Consider the following 21,112-nt stretch of genomic DNA (forward strand, 5'->3'; position numbering starts at 1 on the left):
TAAGACTACTTGTCGACTGCGACTTACAAATATCGATCACCTCGATCATCCCCGGGAGTAGACGGGTAACTGCGTCCACCAACAACCACCGCAACAACCGCCAAGCACCTCCAACGATGGTCAACCACCTCCTCCCACCACCGGCCACCTTCGTCCTCTTCGTTTACCTCGTCGACGTCCTCCTCCTTCGCCCCCACCCTGCGTCATCCTCGTCGTCCTCGTCGTCCTCGTCCTCCTCGACAACCGCCGATCACTTCCAACCACCTCCAAACACCTCCTACCATTTCCGAATACGTCCAACCACCTCCGACTACCACCGACCACCTTCGTCCTCTTGGTCCCCCTGCTCCACCATGTATTCTATAACATTAATGTTCATAATTATTCCAACAACTTTTCATTTGCTCTCTCGATCTTGAATTTTCGTAGGCATAGAATCGTAACGCTGTTTCAGCTAGTCGCAAGTGAAGTATCGACGTTGGGTAGAGACGGATTGTTTTTCGAAAAGTGTTCGTGCAGGGCAACTGTTTTTATATTCTTCAGTCAACGACTGAGTAAACCGTTGTTTACGGTCCCTAGCGATAGAGTGATTCTCCGTGGGGTGATTTAAATCGATTGGTTTATTTTGTGCTATGGCGTAGCCACGGAATCTTATGATTAGCTGAGTCATTGGCGTAGACAGGGGAAAATGCCCATTGGTTGGGGCAAATACGGCCAATTCGGCGCTGTTGTCAGTTTCGCGCCCGGCCAAGCTATGGAGGGGTGAACGGGCTGAGCGATATTGCAGTTTTCGGCAATGACCGGCTTGCCGGTGTTTTATAAAATTTCGTACCAGCGTCGGTAAATGAGATTGACAGTCCTTACCTATCGTTACCCAACGAAGCGATGCTGAACAGGACGCTTATGTTGCCGATGAAGTATATAGGAACTAATTTTAAAATTACTCGTGAGTACGGAGAATTTGAGTTTGAACGAAGCTAGGAAACGAATATAAAAACAATTAAGATATCGAAATTACGTCTTACTCACTGAGTTTTTTGTTCGTAAGTTATACAAAAAAATTGAAGGGCGATTCATCTTCGGTGCAAGTCGTGCAAGTACACTTTCTCACACCGAGCGTAGCTAGCAATTAATTAATCCCTCATCTGATCAATACTTGTATATCAGTGGCTTGAAATTTGTTTAGAAGTATGGGGTATACATATGAGAAAATGTTGATGAGAACTTTGTTTCATTTTGTGGTGTTTAATTTTGGCATTGAAACTATAATAATCCGAGATCGTATCTCTATGTTATTTCGTAATAAAAATTTTAACGAATAAACATTATAATTTTTATACAGAATGTTTCGTTCTTATATTTATCTCACCCAACTATATGTATATACTAGCCTAATTAATTCATTTATAGTTTAAACATTTTCTAATTTCTTTCTCCCCTGAAATCCAATCTTGAGCTGCAGAACTCTACGTTATGCGATACAGAATTGGGATTTTAAATTCTCGACTTGCGGGCTTGTTTGTCACATTACGAATAAATTTTTTCCTCTTTGTCTAGTAAACTATTGATGCTGTGTGAATTTAATACCAGTATCAGGAGTTTCTCCAATACACTGTCACAAGTCGCGCGTTTAACATAGATTTAGCAAATTTTGCATCTCTTCGTTGTTTTCCGCTTCTATGAAATTCAGTAAATAGTTTTGGCTAAATAAAATACATATTATAGTGAAACGATTGGCTAAATGTCAACTGTGATAAAAAATTGGTGTAAATAATGAATAACTTCACCATACAATTGATTGTGTAGATCATATCATAATGCGTTTTGTTCAAATAACACAAATGTTTGGCTGTTTACAAATCAAATCCGTTTTAGTAATTTGATATATTACTTTTTTTCAATATTTTTTGAATATTTTTACTTATTTTATTTAGCAAGCCTTACAAAAGGTAATAATTATATGTAATACATATACTTGACTTCAATATTTCGGTGTAATTTTGATAAATTATTACCTACTATACAACATTCATTCCATGTTTCATTACTAAACACTATATATGTATGTGTATATATGGGTGTAATTGCATGTATGTGGATAAAATTTTTGTCTTGTTTATACAAAAATTTGAAACGTTTTACGAAATTACAGACGCATCAAAGCTGATTGTATGATACTTTATTTTTTGTAAAGTTAGTGTCTTCAGAAAATTGCAGTATTTGAATTATACACGCTATTGCGTTTTTTGCCATACAGTTTACATAGCTTACTTTTATTTATTCTATTATTTACAATTCGTGTTTATATGTTAGAGATAATTGAAATTACAATATTATAACATAATTTTTGAATTTCCGTTTTAGTTACTCTGTAAATATTCAATACTTGGATTTCGCAGAATGATTCTTTCTAATACGCAATCAATTAAGGTTTTTCTACAAGTAATATTTGATAAAACGCAATGTATAAGACCGACAAATTTGTCATCCCATTTCATAGGAGTTAAAAATAATAATAATCACCACACCCAAAAAACACCCCTATATATGAAGTAATTATAATATGCTTACAAACTACGATTTGAATTTCATTCATATAATATATGTATATATGTGTATATACATTATACATATACCAGGAATTCTGTTCAGAATTTATATATAAAAATATGTTTACTGTGCAAATAAATTTCCTGTATTTATTATTAACTTTTTTTTATCACACACACACACGCACGCACATATATATATGCATATGTATGTATGTATATTTATAATGTGCGGTAATATTATATGTATGCATAGTGTATGTATATAATTTTTCTGATGTGTCGCATTGTTTTCGGTAGATAATATATACGCAGCATTTATTCATCTGCACATCCATATTAGGTTATGCAACAAACTAAAGTAATAATAACAACAATAATAGTCAAAATAATAATAATAATAATAGTAACAGTAATGATAATAATGACAGTGGAGTTACGTTTTTCTGGCGCATTTAAAATTTCATTCATGTAGTGAGAATTAACGATAATCATGCAATAAAAAATGGTGCAGTAAGCAAGATTGATGTACTAATATTTGAACGGGCTTAATTTAGCTCATATGCTCCGGTTACTCGGTCATGTCTCTTTGTAGGTATCCAAACGTTGTATAACTGTAGTTTTTTTTATACATAACATGCATAGTCCAAACACGTTTATTTGTACATTATAGTTTATAACCATGCGCTGGTGGTAGAAATGTTTCTTTATACCCAACCAATTATTTATAGATTCACACAACATCAAAAATAGATTGTTACACAAGTGTTTTTGTTTGTTTGTTTTTTTTTTGTTTTTTTTTTAGTTTTTTTTTTCTTCAATTACACACCAGTAAACTTATATAATATGTATATTATATTTTAGTACTAAATTCTTACGTATTACATAAATTTTTTTTGTCCAATCTGAATAATGTATCTAATATTTTATGGACGATGCACATTCAATATCATGTATCCAGAGTATTTTTGCATGTCTGATATTTACTTCTAGATCTATTTGCTAATTCGCTCGTTTTCTAGTTCTCAGAATACCTGATCTCAGTGTTCAAATTGCTCGTATCTATTACGCATACCTCCAAAGCTAATAGAATAAATTTATAGACATGTTATCTTGCATGTGTATCGTCTATATTTATATATAAACTATAAACTGTGTATTATGTATAATAGTAATAAAATTAAATGGGTGATGTATTGTTAAACCTACTTTTATGCTCGACTACGCGGCTTCTTGCGTGCCGATGGTTCACTAGTAGTCGACGCCGATGCGATGCCAATAGTACTGGATCCGGCACGTTTCGGACGGCCCAATGTATTCAACGAAGATATGGTCCCAGCAACGTTTGAAGCTGTAGCTGCAAATAGAGAAAGTTGTGAGAAATTATTTACCATTACCTAAATTTCAGCAATATGACTCGATGTGAATATTTTTTTTTTTCTAAACCTCACTTTAAACTTCATGGAATGTATGTATTTGGACATTCCATGCCCAATGAACCAATTCAGGGTGGCCACAATTATTTCTAAAATAAATTTCATGACATTTCTGGAATTCTCAGGACCCAAAATGCAGTTTTTCCATGACATTTTCAATTGACTATTTCGTTCAGATATTTTACTACTCCTACGTTTGATTGAAACACATTATATCTTTCTCTCAGTCTCTTTGTCTCTTTAAAAAAGAATTAATTTAAATAAACATATATTTTTATTTTTTTCCGTGACCACGATTAAAATTTTCTGACATCTCAGGTTTTCCAGGTTTCCCAGATGAGTAGCCACTCTGCAATTTTTACCTTCACCATGTTCAATTTTGCTGACAATTTTTTAGGCGATAAGTCTATTTGAAAATTTGAAACAAGCAGTACTTTGAAAAATTTTGCACCACACTTGTAACTTAATGGTAATTTCATAAAAATTTTTTTAAACAAATACAAGATTTTAGAGATGCATCATCATCTAAACAAATTTCAACCAAATTGAAAAACGTGAAGGAAAAAATTGATTTTTGATATGGAATACCCCAATATAATAATTATTATCAATATCTTTGAACTTACTGCAGGACTTGGGCTGCTTCCTAGGCAACGTATTCAAGTTATTAATTTCGGATTTAGCTGCAATTTTTTTTGTTTCTGGTTTTTTGTCATCAAGTCTCTTTTTATTGGCACTTAAGGCGGCGGTCGCAATGGTCGTTGGTAATGCGGTTCGCGAACTGCGAGTTGCCGCGCGCTCCGCTCTGTTGTTTGACCCTCCTTTACTAATCGTTTTAGCAACCGCCGCCACTTTTGGGACCGTTAATTTTTTCGCTGCTATGGGCTGTTTTGCAGGCACTTTTTCGTCTTCTTCATCTTCGGGATTATCTTCGGTATCTGTAGACTCAGCTTTGGATGAATACTTTGTTCGACGTTTTAATTTGCTTCCTTTTTTCGTTGTTTTTAGCTGCGATTCGTCTCTGAAGAGAGACAGATCCACTGAAATAAAAATTGCACATTTAAAGTTCAATGTCATATTAAAACCACTATTCCAGTTACACACCAGTTAATTAACCCATTGCTACATTCATAGTTAGGAGTGAAAAATTTTCCTGAAATGTTATTTCGGTATCAAAAGTGGATTAGACCATGATTTAGGATTCTCTGACCACTGACAGAAGAATCTTAAACACAATCAGGCCTGGGGGGTTGACTATTCTATGCTCGGCAAAGGAGGAGTGAAGTGACTGAGTAATATTACTGTTTTCAGTGATTGTTTTTTTACAGATTACTGAGGTGATTATCTCAAATGTTAACTCACATCCATCTGGGTGTTCCTCTGTGACTCTGGGCTTCTCGGAAAGACCGGCCTCAACATCTATGGCTCGCTTCAATATGTTCTCCGTTCGTAATAGTTCCATTTTAGTTAATTGATATTTATTCTTATCTACTTTATTCAAATTCAGGTTTGTTAATATACAATCGAATTCTGCAACACAATATAAGACATGTTATGTTTGAAACAGATTAGAACCTGCTATTAGAATGATTTGCGATGGATCATTGTATTATTTGAATCGAAAATTGGGAAAAGAGTAAAAGTAGTTTAACAAAATCTCCAGCAGTGACATTTAGCTATTGATAGTGAACAATCCCTATCATGTCACACACCCGAAATCAAACTGTAACAACTCATTAGTTCTCGTTTTTTCAAAACTGCCATAAAACCTCAGGTAGTACCATTTATACTTTAATTTGAACAGTGTTCATAAGAATTCTTTTTTCCAGATGTTACAGTTTCGTTTTAAGCATGTGACGTGACAGAAGTCTGAGTGGATTTAAATAACACAATCCAATATATCAACAATTTCAGAAAAGGTTTTATAATTAGAACATTCAAAATGAGGGAACTCTCTGATGTTTTTGATGCGATTCTAATATACGCTTAGACTGATTCATCTTTCAGCTGGCCATCCAATATTCTTAATGAAAGTATCATGCTTTAATTTTCAGTAAAGTCATCGACCGTTTCACTTTTCGTTTTTTATAGTGAGTATAGTGAAATACTGAGATTATCTCTGAAAAGAAGAAAATCAAATGTTGCATTACCTGTAAAATCATAAAAATCTGGAGAGTAAATCTCTCCGTTATTTTTGTCTTGCGATAACCAACGAATGCGAATCCGCCGGCTCGATTTATAGATATTTTGCATCGCTTGACAAACATAGAAGCTACCTTCGGCATTTCTAACAGCCAGAAATTCATTTCTGAAACACAAAAACAAACTCAAGTTACTATCATTATTCTTTACCAAAGTATTATAACGTCGTGAATGCATCAACTTACTTATAAAACACAATAAGTTTGTCGTCTGCAGCTTTCGAACTAGGAGATTTGTTGAGCGTTTTAACGATCAGGGCCAATTCTGGTAGTGGACTTTGATAAGGCTGAGTTCTGATGCGATTTCTCTTAGGTTTTCCATGAGCATCCGAGGCTAGCGCAGAACTATTGAGGTCTTTAAGTTCCCGAGGTTTTCTTTTCCTATTTCTGTGCAGTGTCTCAAGTTGCAAATCTGCCTTTGGTGGGCTGTGCGTAATGACTGGAAGTTCTGGCGTTGCCTTAGAACCTTGTGGTGGAACTACGCTACTCGACCGCTGATGGGTTTCTGTGCCACCTTCGACGGTTGTTTTTGATTGTACAGGTGTGTTACTACTTGGCGTGTCTTCGAGCTCTTTCGAACCATTCCGCAAACTCGTCTTCGTCTCTTCAACCTTAACCAGTGGACTCTCTTGTTCACCTGAAATAAGGCAATTGAGTTTTTAAAGATGAATTGGTAGAACTATCTGAATAAAAACTTAGGAAAAGCAAAAAAAAAAACTGCAGCAATGTTATTTGCACCAATGGTGGTGAACATGATTAAAACAATATACCTTATATGTTACACAAATAATTCTGAATGGATTCAACTAACATAAGCTAGGATATCAAAATTTCAGTAGAAATATTGTAATCAGTTTGTTCAAAATAATTATACTTTGGTGTTTTTTATCCGATTTGAATATTTTTGGGCTTAGTTTGTTCACTGACCAGATCTCTACATGTTGCCTCAAAATCAATCAAGAAATCTTATGTTATAATAAAGTTGTAACATACAAATCTAATTGCTGATGACCATGTGTTATACTGTATCAATAGAAATTTATTTTGATCTAGATCGAAGATAACTATTTGTAGAACTTTTTTTTCGTCAATCCCTGGAAATCTGAACTCTGAGCAAATTACTAAAAATTTCATCATTTTGAACGTTTTTTTGTTACAAAACGTTTTCTCAAATGGTTGATTCTTCAGCTTGAGTTATTTGAATTTTCTTGAATCAATTTCATTGCATAATAGTTGTTTCATTTATGTTGATTATTATTGGCGTAAATAAAATAGCTGGAAATTTGTTCACATAGATTTTAGTTTTAAACTTTCGACTCAGATGGTTCAGCTGATTCATTCTCGATTTTCTGTTACTCCAATGCAAACGGTAAAGAAAACAAAGCTCTTGATCTACGCACTTGGCATGTCGCTGGACGTTACCGCAGATTCAGGAATAGGGTCTGGACACGGTTGTGGCGTAGACTGCGGTGCATTTTCGGTGTTCAGATTATTGTTTTGCTGGTTCGCTTCACTTTGTTTTTTGACAGAGTCACTCTCTTCAGAAATTACAGATTTCTGTGGCTCTGTGCCATTCAGGATAGTCTTTTCTGCGTCTGCCTGTTCCTTTTCACTTATGCGAAGAGGCAGAGTCGGTTGAGGCAAAGGTTTGTGATCCTGAACCAAGCTCAGTGGCTGGCTTGGTGGTGGCTGCAGGTTTGCATAGCTTAGCGTGGCGGTTGGCAGCGGCTTTACCAGATTCGCCTCAGACCCTGTGTTGGTACCGGTTACCACTTTTTGCGCCATCATGTTCATTGGGATGATGGAATGTGTCGACGATGGCGTTGCCTGCATTGACGCTCCTTGCATCGAGGATTTTACTGCCGAAGCACTCATCTTTTCTATTGCACTTTATACGTTCTCCTGTAACACTGTGCAAAAATATAACTTTATCATGTTTTATTCCATGATAACGACGAGTTGCCTTATTATAACGGATGACTTACAATGTTTCAAAATTGGACACACAATGAGTATGAAATATGCGTTTTATCGTTGCTTTAAAGACCTAAATTGTAAAGTTTATAATAATAACGATATTTTGTTTTGGTATGGTAGTGGCAATTTAAAAAAATGAATGCAGCAACGGCTTATTTTGAAGAAATTCGATTTTTCTATGCATCTCTTGAGAGTGTTGAAGTGAGTTGAATCTAAGATTCCGGGCATGGAGAAAGTTTAATAGAAAAAAAGACGTTTGACGCCGATTGTGCAATGTGGTAAAGATAGTGAAGAGCGTGTCGCATAGCGGGGTTTGATATACGGGTGCTAGATTAACGGATTGGTTGATAGATGTTAATGTAACAGAATGCAGAAGCGGCGGAGAGTCAAGCTTGTGCCGTAAATATAAACATGGGGCTGAGAAAATGGAGTTAACTGTGCATAACAGAAGGAAATAGCGCCTCTTGCCGACATCCGGGAATCTTAAAGGCTGCAGAGTTTGCTTACCGTGCTGTCAGCACAGCAGTAACGGCCGCTTTTCTCGTTATCTATAGTCTTTACGTTCGTGTTTGCATACAACTCTCCATTATAATACAGTTATTATCATTATAAATTAGCGGTGCTGATGATGAGCGGTTACTATTATTGTTTGACACAGCCCAAAACCGTCCAGCACACTTGAATCATATTAACACTTGTAGACTATGCGGTCGGCGTTGTTTCGCGGGAAGGACGATTATAATCCGTTTTGGTGCGATGAAGAAGTATCATAATTATTATTTCACACTACACGAGAAAATGATGGGAAAGAAAAAAATACACACGCACACATGCGCCCGCTAGTCTATAGAACACAAAACACACACGAATCACGTATATAATTGTAAACTATATGCGGAGCTTTAGATGGCGTCGGTTGCATTCAAGGTCGATGAATTTATATACGAGTACGTTAAAAATCATCGCCTGCCCGCCTGCTGCCAAAGTTTACGTAAGATTTGTTGGTCGCCGATATTATGGCATCTCACGTTTGGTAAAGTGCGAAGACTGATATGCTAGACGACGCCAGAGTTGCCATGTAGCGGTTGTAGGCGGCGCGTTCCCGTTAGGATAGGTTCAGAGCTCCATAATAATAGTTATGCTTGATCTCCACGCAAGTTTAAACCATGGCTATTTCGGCTCAAGCGTTTACTTTCATTGGCCCCCTATCCACCTGACTCTTATACCGAAGCAATCTTTCGTTCGAGGCCGCCAATCGCGTTCTGCATTTCAGGAGAAATTCCCCACATATACTTTCCTTACGCTCATTCAACATCCCGCCCCCTCTGCATGCAGAAACTAAACAAAACAAAACACCGCGTGTTCGTAAAGAGTATCGTCAGAGGCATATATGTATCAGAGGGCAGGCACCATGCATCAGATCCTCTCTGCATCAGAGAGAAACATGCATACAGATGTATACCTCCTTAAGCAAGATTCCTACCTACGTTTGCCGTACTGTGCTTCTTTTTGTCTATGACGCAACGGACTTGCCGGCGCGATACGGCGTTTGTCAGTGCCACGGTCTTACATATAGGTCTTGCAACGAACGTGGTGAGGGGTTGTCAGTTCACGTTCGAAACAAAAGTACAACTTGTGACCACAAGAGCGGCGCTACGAGTTATTCATAAGCTTATTATTATTATTTGGCGGAACCCTAACCAATCTTTTTTATACTCATACACAGATAACCTTACGTTGAATGTCACTCATATGCTATGAATAACTAACAGCGCTGCGTAGTGGCCAGTAGTAGCAAAAAAAAATCTGGACAATAACGCGGTTACCCCCACCACTCAAATTTCAGTTGCTTGCAAGACCTGTATGTAAGACCGTGTCTTCACTGACGCATGAGGTCCCTGGCGGATTTCCGTCGTACTGAGACATAATAATCCAGAGCTCGACACAGGGAGTATGGGGCAGTCGGACTACCTCTTATTAATAAGCCGTAGTCCCATGCCACAATATTTGAAATCGGGATTTCACTGCTGCAGCTAGTCCGTGACTACAGCATTTTATCGTTTCACCGAGGTCTTAGCTCTAGTCTCCATGGTCTTAGCGCACACCACGTGCATTCACTAACCTTACCCGAATCAACGAGATCTCGATCAGACCCGTCCATATATGCTGGTTGACGGCAATGCTGTTAGGTCTAGTAGCTTGTTAATGTGTGAACAAGATTCGTTAATACTGATTAATAATTTTCAAATATAAGTTAAATAAGACGAGACAAGTCAAAGGAAAATGGATAAGAATCATCGACTGTATTTGAGGAATCTTTCCTCAAGTGTGACTAAAAATGTTATAGAGGAACGGTTCAAAAATTATGGAGCCGTTACAAACATTGAGATAAAAGAAAAGGCCAATGCTTTAGGAAACAATGGAAAATTTGCTTTTGTCAATATCGTTACTTCCGATAGAAAGTTGAATGATTGTGCGTATATTTTCCTGTACATTATTACATGTACAATACTTTGCACCATATACTGACATGAAACGCACGATGAAATATGATGAATTTGTCATAGGTTTTCAAGACCTCAAAAATCTCACTATCGACGGTTGCCAAATTCGCATGGAAATGGCCAAAGAGAGCTTTTTAGCTCGATTACAGAGAGAAAGGGAGTCCAGCAAAATGGCTTTACCAGAAAATATTCAGGTTCCGAAACATGTTATTGAACCTATTAACATCGTGCCATTAGGTAAGTCCATCATTCACTATTATCTAGTTTAACTTCTCGAATAGATACAAATATTTGTAGCCCTATTCTATATTCTTATCAAGTTGCCTAATTTATTGTGGGAATATATAGTATTATTATTCGTGACAAATAAACACCAAAAATCATACAGATGTTAAATTAAACCTCAAGAGACAGATTTGACATCTCGTAATCCGTATTAATAATATTGATATAGTAAAGCCAGAGGTTGTCCGTCGCCCCAGCAGAAAGTTCTTCAATATTGATGATCAGGAAGTTTCCAACTTTGACATCACTCACAAATATATTCCAGAAAAAGTTGTAGATAGTCAACCAAAAGCAATCATGCAACACGAATTTGTAGTACAGAAAAAAATAAACGTATCAGATGAAAAACGTTTAAAATCCCTAGAAGAAAAAAAAAAGGCTTTCAAAATTAAGGAAAATCTTATTCGACAAGCACTGAATTCTGTGGTAATTAATAATCTGAATCAGTATTGGTTTAATCTGCTTTGGCTAACAGCTACTAATTAAAAATTTTAATAGGATCAAAAGTCAGTTGCTACAAGAAAATTTTTTTCTGACGATTTGGAAAGTTTGAATGAAACCAGTGTAGAACAGAAAAAAAAGAAACGTTTATTCAACGATGATGATGAGGATGAAGGAGATGGTGAAATTTTGGAAAACGGTGAATTCAAAATTTCGAAAAATATCAACAAAAAGGTTTGACAGGCATGAAAATAATTATGATAAGTTTATATATACTGTGCATCACTATGTTTTTACAAAATTTTTCAGCTTCAAACCCTGCAACAAAATTATGGAAATGATAAACGATTTACTCTAGATGATCGTTTTGTTGAGGTTGAGGATAATGTTGAAGTAAACAACGCAGATTCTTTGTCTGGGCTTAATGGAGAAAGAGACTGGCAATTAGATATTTTGCAAAGTGTTCTAGGGAAACCCATGAGAAGTTCAAGAATTGATGAGACTGCTGATAAAAGGTACGAAAATTGGTGTCAACATCTGCATTCAAGCATCTCCCGAAACTGTGATACAGATTTCATATGAATTGAGCTTTCAGAAAAATCGAAACTGAATAAATTTAAATTATTCAGATGAATATTTTCACTAGTATATCAACTATTAAGATCCAAATTTTGTAAGATGCACTTGATTAACCTATATTTTATTTTTGATCAACTTGGCGCAAAAAAGAACAGTCTAACCGTTTGAAAGTAGTTTTCGTTCCATTTATATTTCATATGATTAAGCTTACACAAACAGCTGATCACCATTTCACTCGCCATTTTGCTCAGCAACAGCCACACTTTGAATCCCAATAGTATCCGCAATCATTTATGGGTAGCCAGAATCTCTAAAACTGAAATTACTTAAATATTTTAGAAAGAAGGGTATGATCAGATATGATCCAATGAAAAATGAGCATGCTGAGTGTAAAACTCCAATTGTAAAAAGTCGTAATCCCAAGAAAATGAACAAAGCGGACAAAGTTCTGACTGAGAATGTTGACGACCAACAGAAACATCCTGAATTGTCTAAAGACACTTTTTATAATGTGTCTGAAAATTTTGCGAACACACTGAAGCAAGATGAACAGTTTAGCTTGCTGAAAACTTTCCGCGCAGCAAAATCAGGCACAGGTGCGTGGGTAAACTCCTCGGAATGAGATTCATTTGTGTTGAGACTAGAATTTAGAACTCCTTTCATCTTCAGACGATCCTATAGATGAAGAAATATACGAAGAACGGGAACACAGGTTCAACTTTAGCACGAAAAATCCATTCAAGTATGATTCGTCGGCTGACGAAGGCGAAAATTATGAGGATGAAATTAACAATAAAAGCATTGAGAAAAGTGAAGCGAAAAGCAATTGGAACGATAGATTATTTTTTAACGACAATGATATTCGCTTTGAGGGTGAGTAAAACTCTTCATGAAACATCGAGGGGTTATTGAAAATCTATGTTCCTTTTGACAGTGATGTTGATTGACAATATTCATGTAACTAGAGAATGTATCAGCTTCCATTTCTTTCAGATGCACAAAAATTTTTCGGTAAACAAGCTGAAAAAAATACTGACTTTTCAACTCTTCGAAGAGAACTAAAACAGATCGTACGATCAAAGATTCAAAATAATCTCCGGAAAAAAGTTACGTGGAAGAAAAAAAAGATTAACAAGTCGTAATTGTTACGTTTGATGTGTAAAATATAAACAAAATAGAAATAAAAATTTATGTACTAACAAAATTGAATGTTGTTATTGATGAAAATTATGACTTCAGATTCTATAGAGAAAAATTCGTCGAGGTATTCAGAGATATTCTCTGTGGATTTGTGAGTTTCAAAAGAAACCAAGCGTTCTAAGCTATGTTTCAGTCAGATTGGGCAAACACCTGATCATTTGAGGTGGATTTAATAAGCATCAAGGCACAGGCAATACCGTGCAAAATATTAGACCTCCATTTTCTGACTTTAAATGAGTGTCACATAAAATACGCGATAGAAACCTTTAATTTTCAATTAAAATATGTGATCAAATTAATATAGGATTATCTCAAACCCCGTCACAAATTTCGAGCTATGTTTAAATTCAATTCTACAATTGAATGTTATCGCGAACTGTTTGCATTATATGCTCAGTAGAACGAAATTCATATCGATAATGGAACCAATTATTTAATAATCACAAAGTATGTTCGTGTCGCGCCGCCATCCTCGAAGCAACAGAGTAGCCGAGAACGCGGTAACGACTTTTAAATGAAATATGAGATCGAGGGAGTGTTATTGAAACTAGGGAATAATTACAAGGTTTTAAATTTAGGGTGATTGATGTATTATTTTGCTGTCAGTTACACTTGTATAACTCTTGCTGAAAAAATCCAGACTTGTGATTATTCTCCGGTAAAAACACGGTGACAAGGAAAATTATGTTTGTAAAATAATTAACGGTTGGGACAGGTTTTCTCGGGACATATATTGCCGCTAATGCCGCTAATCCTATTCCCAGTTTTCCTGGTTCACCGATGCACGCGAACGTGACGCATGAAAGGAAGTAGCAAAGCGCAGCAAATCGCGAGGGCAAAGATCAAAAGATTTGAATATTTAATAACTGTGCGTGATCTCGATCATTTATCAAAATTTCATTTTACTTTTCATGCACAACTGGAGAATCTGAGCATCCTTATATATAAAAGATCGATGTTTCAGTCCTCATAGCTTCTAAAGCAACACTTCTCAAAACAGGTATACACCAGTCGTTTCAAGTTGATACGATGAAAAACTTCGCTTACATAATTATTTTAGCCTCATTGGCAACTGCGATCAACGGCAAAGTAAGTTTTTCACACTGTTTATTCCTTGCAGTTGTCGAATTGCAAAAGAAATGATCTGATTTTATCCAGAAATGCAGTGCCGTCGCTATTCAACCTCGGAATTTAGATTTGTAATCAAGAAAAAATTGAGATTGAATTATTCGCTATAGTTTCTCCCGCCGAAATCGAGACATTTTGTAAATCTTTTTAATAATTGCCAGACGGATTCAAATCATAAAAATCAACATGACTGTGTTTTAGCCATATCAGACTTCAAGTCGGCTGAAAAATCACTGTCGGCCCTCGGCAGCTGCCAAGCGGTTAACTTTGCGCCAAAAAAAAATGATGGCCCGAGTAATTGAAATTTGAAATATCACCTTACAATCAATTGAATTTTAAAAACGGAGAATTTAGCTTGTCTATGAAATTCACTCGCTTCACGCGGCATTGTCGGTTTAAAAACTGAATCTCTTATGGTTTACTCTCATTTCTATAACTGTTAAAATAAATTATAATCATCTATTGCACTACTGAATTGATCCTAAATACAAAATATTCGTTGACATCAGGCAGTTCCTAAGGCTTTGGCTGTGCTTACGAAAGGCTTGCACAGAGAGTGCGCCTCCGAGACAAAAGTTCCAGAAGGTAAAAGTCTCCTATTTCGCTAGTCAGAAACAACGCTGTATCTTTTCAACTTGATGATAATAATATCACTATATGTTACAGCTGTGATTACTAAGGGACAAAACGGAGAATTCTCTGACCAACCGGAGTTCAAGTGCTATCTGAAATGCTTGTTGGCAAAATTAGATTTGGTAGGAATTTTCATTTTCTTCTAGAGTTATAGCCTTCGTAAAAAAAAGAAATCAGTGACCATCGAAGCAAAAAGTGTGTCGGCTAATGTTTGCTGATGCCAAAATTCGGTCGACGGATTTTTCGGTAGTTGGTTCGAATTGCTAAGATTCTTGGTATTCTATTTCAGATATCAGAATCCAGCGAAGTAGATTACGACGGAATGATCAGGATGCTTTCACCAGATATTAAGGAAACTGGCACTAAAATGATCAACGATTGTCGCGGTACAAGTACGTATAGTACGACATTTAATCACAAACCTTGACATCTGTAAATTACTACAATAAAATTCGATTTCTTTTACTTATTTTTTTAAAGCCGGAATGGACAGCTGCGACACTGCTTATAATCTGAACACTTGCTTGTACAACTCAAATCCAGTGGTGCGTATGAGACGCAGTTATTTTTAATAGCAAAATCAAATTTCGCTTTATAAAACATTCTATTTTCATTTCAGGAATACTTTCTCGTATAGGAGAAACATATTCGTTTTCGTAGGTATAGAAACTAGATCGTACAGCTGTTGAATAATCTACGATGAGTTCTCGAGAATATTGTTCTATTACTTTATGTCAAATAAATATCTGAAATTTCAAGTTTATGTCTTCATTTATATTTGCGCGTCAGGAACACGGATAATTTTTAAACGAATACTCTTTATTCTCGGCAATGAATCATGTATTCGAACCACATTAGTACGGCAAAATGCGGAAAAATTTGCGATGTTCGGGGTTTCCAGTGTATGTGAAACTGCACATTTCACTGATGAACCTCGTTATAAGAATTTCACAAATGTGAGTTAATTTAAAATAACGTTTAATAAAATTTATTTAAACATGGGAAATTTTCAAATACTTGACTAAAATTCGCTCAACAAATTCACAATCAAGTTAGATAATTACAAAAGAATTCATTTAAGGTAATAAATATTATAAACGTAATATTTGTGAACAGTAATAAGCACTATAGTACATCGTATTTATAAATATAAATATATAATGATTATAATAAATAATTATTAGTATATTTGTATATACTATAGTTTTTGATCTTGTTATATACTTATATATATATATATATATATATATATAATGTATACGTTAATATTACATAAGTACGTACATGTAAGTACAGAGGGTTAAGTATTAATAGCAGCAATGACACAAAGTGTCTGAAAATCTGAGATGAGGTATATTAAGATAAAAATCGTAATTATATTTATCGATTTGACGAAGAATGAGAAATTAAGAATCGATTTTGAAGACTATAATTTGATTGATCGAACGCCATTTTCGAATCATTTATTGCACTTTCAACGCTGATTACGATCTCAAAAATTGACAAGGAGTTACGCTGTTTCACATCAATACGTTTTCGTCAAGTCAAAATTAAATTTATAGTTAAAATTCAAATTTTGCGGTCAATGCGACACATTTTATCTCTATTTTTCCCGTGATAGTCCCATTACACGTTGGAAGTTTCGCCGGCCATTCAAATATTGCATTGCCTCTGGAAAATGATAGTAAATTTAATAAATATTATGAGTTTATTCCTTTTGACGTACAGAAGAAGATCCAAAAAGGAATATCGATTAATCGTTTGAAACTTACCGTGGTAAGTTCTTGGAAGGACAACTTTACATTTATCATTTATCTGATACGTGTAATGAAACTCGTTTGTGGTAACAACTGCGTCGTTATCGGGTGAATAAACCTCGGCATATACAGCTATCTGCATCAGGTTGTGCTCAGTATATACGACCTGCAAAATAACGTACGATACGGAAAATAATGCGAAAATCAGTTCAATGTCTAGAATGTTCAAGATATTAGGGTATCGATTATTTTGTTTCGAAGATTATACTTACGTTAGAAAACATTTTGATGATAGAACTGACGTCGACAGGCTGATGAAAGACAATGTCACTGATGTGCATCAGTCGTGGCCTTTGTTTGCCGAAAAACAATGCTGATGACCAACTAAGTTCGAGCGCATGTCGCATTAGAAATCCTCCAAATACCTGACAGATATCATCAGGTTACTCGATATTTTAATTATCTTGATAGTAAAGAATCGAACTGATTCAATGTGCAATGATTATTGGAATCCTCGATACGTGCATGTTTGGATTGTTCAATATGGCGCCGAATTAGGCAATCAGCTGATCGTTTAAGGGCAAATTTTGTAAATACCCCGGCACATAAAACTTTGCGCAAGCTATTGAATACTTATTTTGTGAGTCTGAGTCGGTCAAAAGTGAAATATGTGAAAAAAAAACTGGTTCTTAAATTAAATACGACGGCCATGACAGTTGGCGCAGTATGAAGGTTGCTATTAATTTTTTCAAAATAAATTGCATGATATTTCCAAGTTTGCCAGGTCGCAAAACGAAAATTTTCGCACATAATTTACCACAACTTAATTAGTAGGTGTCCTAATTCGTTCGGATACTTAAGCATCCCTACATTCAAATAAAATTTTTATGTTTTCCTCTTTGGTTCTTCGTCTCTTTGAATAGGAATCAGTTTTTCGTATCAAAAATTTATTTTAATTCGAGTATAAAAAACTTGTTTTTTTCGTGACCACGATTCAAATTCCCTTTAAATTTCAGGTTTTCCATGACCTTTCTGGATGCCATGACATTTACAGGTTTTCCAGGTTAGTACCTTGAGTATGTAATGTGCACCAAATAGCGTTTCCGGAATTTAATGATTCCAGCATATTAGAAAGGAATTGAGTACCTTGTTGTGATAATTTCTATCTTCTGGGTGACTGTAAATCAAATTGCTTATTTCCGAAGATTCCATCCAAACTGAGCCTGGAGGTAAAGTTCGTCTACTGCTCAAATAATGTTTTACATCTATCGTTTTGATGAAAACATCGTGAATAATTTGTTGTTCCTCAACTGTAGGGACCATTTTTATCAATGACTGCGTTTGAACTTCTTGTCTTCGTCTTTTCCTTGCTATTGTTATGACAACATGTCCATTAACGATTAATCCTAATACCTAATCACATCATATCTCTACTTCTGTTCTTTGATAATACCTTCACCACCTTGGAGTATTTGCATTTCATGCTCAGACGCGGGGACCAATTTGTTGACAAACGCTGAACGTGTGTTTAGAGAATTTCTTGCAGCCATTAAAAATAAGGCTCGAGTCAATTTGTGCCAACTATTTTGATCCTTTTGCTCCAGCCAGACTACAACTTCTATCGTTGAATTGCCTACCCATGAAACGTGACCAGAAAGTCGAATGTCTCCAGTTGCCTATCATTAATCAATGATAAAGTATAAATTACACAGACTTTGGAAGTCAATATTATCAAGGGAAAAAGTATCAGGATACCTTAGGAATATAGTCTGTAAAGTCAACTTTGTCTACTAGAGCAGTGACCAATACATGAGGTAGAATATCCCCTTCTTTCATCTTTGGATTTAGCAAGTGCTTGCTGGCAATCCAAACTAAAAACACAATCTTAGCATAAAGAGGTTTGATGAATGATTCCTAATTTGCCTGGAGCAGGAATCAGAAGGCATTGGCGAAGAGATTACCTGCAAACAGGTCCATATCTTCCATGAGCCTCCCTAATCGAACACTCCCCAAAAATGCAACATACTTTTCTTGCAATACTAGATCAGAACTCAATGGTAAAATAGCAGCTGAAAAACTGTCTTGCATTGATCGTGGCGGTAGTTCATCCTGCGACGCTGGTAAAAGTTTCAGCAAGTGTTCACGCGATGGTTGCAATGGTGAATAGCCAACTTTTATTCCCATCAGTTTCATGAGATTCTTTCTCACTGGAATAAAAAGTAATCACTTCGCGAAACTGAGAAAAATTTGATGAGTAGTACAGGGTACGTCTTCAAACAGTGAACTAACGTAGATATCGACTTCACATTGTACTAACCATCTGACATCGTTCCATCGATCGCCTCATGTCCACTAATGTCTGTTTTCCTTTCCTCTAATAAGAACCGGTGAAAACTTGTCAGTGTTTTCCTTCTACAAGGTAAGAAAAGTGGATTGTAGTATTGGATCGTTACTAAACACGACACTAAATTTCTGAACATCTATCGCATAAGCCGTACGAAATGTGCTTTACATTTTTTTTCCACATTAAAATACTCTAAATATATTGAAAAAACTCTTGTGGAATCTAATTTTGTAAGTTGCTACTATCCATATTATATTTATTTTTCAGTGCAAGGGTTATAAAATTGCGAATTCATAATTCTCAGTGATAAAAAAGGAAATGTGACAGATTGGTGCAGAGCCTCATCGCTTTTGACAAATGACGGGAGTATTTGAAGTATATATATATATATTCTATTGTTTGCAACTATACTATACATATGGGGAAAAGTGTTAAGCCATTCATATTTCGAGTTCAGTACGATTAAAGATGTAGGAGAAGGAATAAAAAAGATTTCAGAACAATATCAGCCTAAATATACTTACAATAATAATGGTTGACGGAGAGTATTTTTCAACAATACACTTAACGCCATGATGGTTCAAGTAACTCTGCAAACAATAATAACCCGATTAACCCTTTTATTGCCAATCTATTTAAATTTGAATTCTGCTCAGCTTGACTATATCAGCATCTTAAAAACAAGTAACGTTGTACACAATTTACAGAAATGTCATGAGCAGAAGTTCAGAATTAATTCATGTGTGTCTGGGGAACGATTCTTTTTTTGGGGTAATTTCAATCAAATTAGTATAAAGAATGTGCATACATGTGCATTAGCTGACATTATATGTTATACAATACAAAATATATGAATGTGAATGCGTACTTATGAAATATGTAGGTTGAACCTCGAGTCAAACAAAATACTACGGCAAAACAAGAATACTGACTTTTACCAGGTATTCTCTGTCATAGATCTAAACTAAGTAATGACATGTATTTCGTTCCATGACGCAACTGATAGCTGTCAATTGCCAAAACCGGTTTTTCGCCCTTAGAGAGCGAAAAACGGAGCTTTGTATACTGATACTTCATCTGAAACCGAGATTTAACTGCAGTAAAATCTTCAACACGCTCTATTGGCTGGTACAACTTGTATTGAGTTAGGAATCGAGTTACCTTGCTACAGGTAATTCCAACGTTTTCCTATGCGCTGCGTGGCAGACAATCGTACTTTCGAGACCCTAGAATTCCTAAGAACTAGACTCCAACAGAATGTTATAGCTAAGTTCTTTTCTATTTTACTACCGGCAGCGAGGGACGAGTATGGTGGGCAGAGGTAAGACGGACTATGAGATAGCGCTGCTGTCGCAAAGGATACATTTGAAAGAAAGTACAAGAATGGTTAAAGCAGGGTAGAATTAAACGGAGAAAGATAGATATCCGCTTTGTCAAGGCGCTATTTTCAAAAAACCTATTAAATGACGTTTTCAACTTAAATAAAGTTATTTGTTCCATTTTTATAACTATCATTAAAAAATTTGTAATTCAGGATTGGGTATCAATAACGTTTGGTGGCTAGTTTTTAAGTTATATTGAGTATATTTTTATTTCACTATGTTGGCAGTTAACCATGCATTTAGGGTACTTTCATCATCTAATTTACTTATTGCAATTACTTCTATACATACGTTGCTACTTCCCTTTGACATATCTCACTTCATCTATAACGGCCCACTCAGGTTGAATCCTTATTGTTTATCAGCGCTATTCTGGTGGCTTATTGAACCACTATTTGCTGCTTTGTGGCGGACACTTTTCCAGTTGAAAATCGTCTGATGGTACTGACCTGAATTAGAGCATATACTACTAGACAGCCTTGCGTGTACAGAAAGTGTGGCGGACGAGTGAGATGAAGCACTTATGCCTTGGACAACCTGTCTCTCTCGCCCTACAACCTGGTTGACCGATACGTTTTCTCTTAGCCAATCAAATGCAGAGTAAGAGAGACGGAGTGTCCAGGGTAACCCGGGGATATATATCTCGCTCTTGCATGACTACGGCCACAGTTTTCGCGAGGTTGACGGCATGACTGG

General features: G+C 35.8%; 4 protein-coding genes across 9 annotated transcripts; 2 read left to right on the forward strand and 2 right to left on the reverse strand.

Moving 5' to 3' along the window:
- Nucleotides 1–3,586: 3,586 nt before the first annotated feature.
- Nucleotides 3,587–9,337, reverse strand: LOC107227954. Of its 2 annotated transcripts, none has more exons than XM_015669284.2 (7): nt 8,671–9,337; nt 7,587–8,096; nt 6,373–6,823; nt 6,136–6,293; nt 5,348–5,515; nt 4,612–5,025; nt 3,587–3,906 (listed from the first exon to the last, which is right to left on the reverse strand). In XM_015669284.2, exons 2-7 carry the CDS (start codon nt 8,059–8,061, stop codon nt 3,761–3,763), a joined length of 1,812 nt encoding a protein of 603 aa, XP_015524770.1. In that variant the 5' UTR covers nt 8,062–8,096; nt 8,671–9,337; the 3' UTR covers nt 3,587–3,760. The 2 variants fall into 2 exon arrangements, with proteins under 2 accessions (XP_015524770.1, XP_046588420.1); XM_046732464.1 differs by lacking the exon at nt 8,671–9,337 and adding an exon at nt 8,172–8,571.
- Nucleotides 9,338–10,143: 806 nt separating this feature from the next.
- LOC107227918 (nucleolar protein 8) lies at nt 10,144–13,114 on the forward strand. Of its 2 annotated transcripts, none has more exons than XM_046733234.1 (8): nt 10,144–10,636; nt 10,731–10,904; nt 11,122–11,378; nt 11,451–11,627; nt 11,703–11,908; nt 12,312–12,568; nt 12,654–12,845; nt 12,966–13,114. In XM_046733234.1, the coding sequence occupies exons 1-8, from the start codon at nt 10,447–10,449 to the stop codon at nt 13,112–13,114; spliced, it is 1,602 nt and encodes a 533-aa protein (XP_046589190.1). In that variant the 5' UTR covers nt 10,144–10,446. The 2 variants fall into 2 exon arrangements, with proteins under 2 accessions (XP_046589190.1, XP_015524685.1); XM_015669199.2 differs by having other exon boundaries at nt 10,150–10,636; nt 12,642–12,845.
- Nucleotides 13,115–14,104: 990 nt separating this feature from the next.
- Nucleotides 14,105–15,691, forward strand: LOC107227916. The gene is made up of 6 exons (XM_015669198.2): nt 14,105–14,261; nt 14,810–14,885; nt 14,967–15,055; nt 15,223–15,325; nt 15,414–15,478; nt 15,553–15,691. The coding sequence occupies exons 1-6, from the start codon at nt 14,202–14,204 to the stop codon at nt 15,568–15,570; spliced, it is 411 nt and encodes a 136-aa protein (XP_015524684.1). The 5' UTR covers nt 14,105–14,201; the 3' UTR covers nt 15,571–15,691.
- Nucleotides 15,692–15,749: 58 nt separating this feature from the next.
- On the reverse strand, nt 15,750–20,261 carry LOC107227953 (acyl-coenzyme A thioesterase 9, mitochondrial). 4 transcript variants are annotated; one of them, XM_015669281.2, is made up of 10 exons: nt 19,903–20,175; nt 19,559–19,624; nt 19,008–19,102; nt 18,652–18,897; nt 18,446–18,561; nt 18,144–18,366; nt 17,837–18,060; nt 16,963–17,115; nt 16,706–16,856; nt 15,750–16,604 (listed from the first exon to the last, which is right to left on the reverse strand). In XM_015669281.2, the coding sequence occupies exons 2-10, from the start codon at nt 19,606–19,608 to the stop codon at nt 16,537–16,539; spliced, it is 1,326 nt and encodes a 441-aa protein (XP_015524767.1). In that variant the 5' UTR covers nt 19,609–19,624; nt 19,903–20,175; the 3' UTR covers nt 15,750–16,536. The 4 variants fall into 4 exon arrangements, with proteins under 4 accessions (XP_015524767.1, XP_046589192.1, XP_046589193.1 ...); XM_046733236.1 differs by lacking the exon at nt 19,903–20,175 and adding an exon at nt 20,196–20,261 and having other exon boundaries at nt 15,750–16,856; XM_046733237.1 differs by having other exon boundaries at nt 15,750–16,856; nt 19,967–20,177.
- Between the last annotated feature and the right edge of the window lie 851 nt (nt 20,262–21,112).

Source organism: Neodiprion lecontei, chromosome 2 (assembly GCF_021901455.1).
Source record: "Neodiprion lecontei isolate iyNeoLeco1 chromosome 2, iyNeoLeco1.1, whole genome shotgun sequence".
Lineage (NCBI taxonomy): Eukaryota > Metazoa > Arthropoda > Insecta > Hymenoptera > Diprionidae > Neodiprion > Neodiprion lecontei.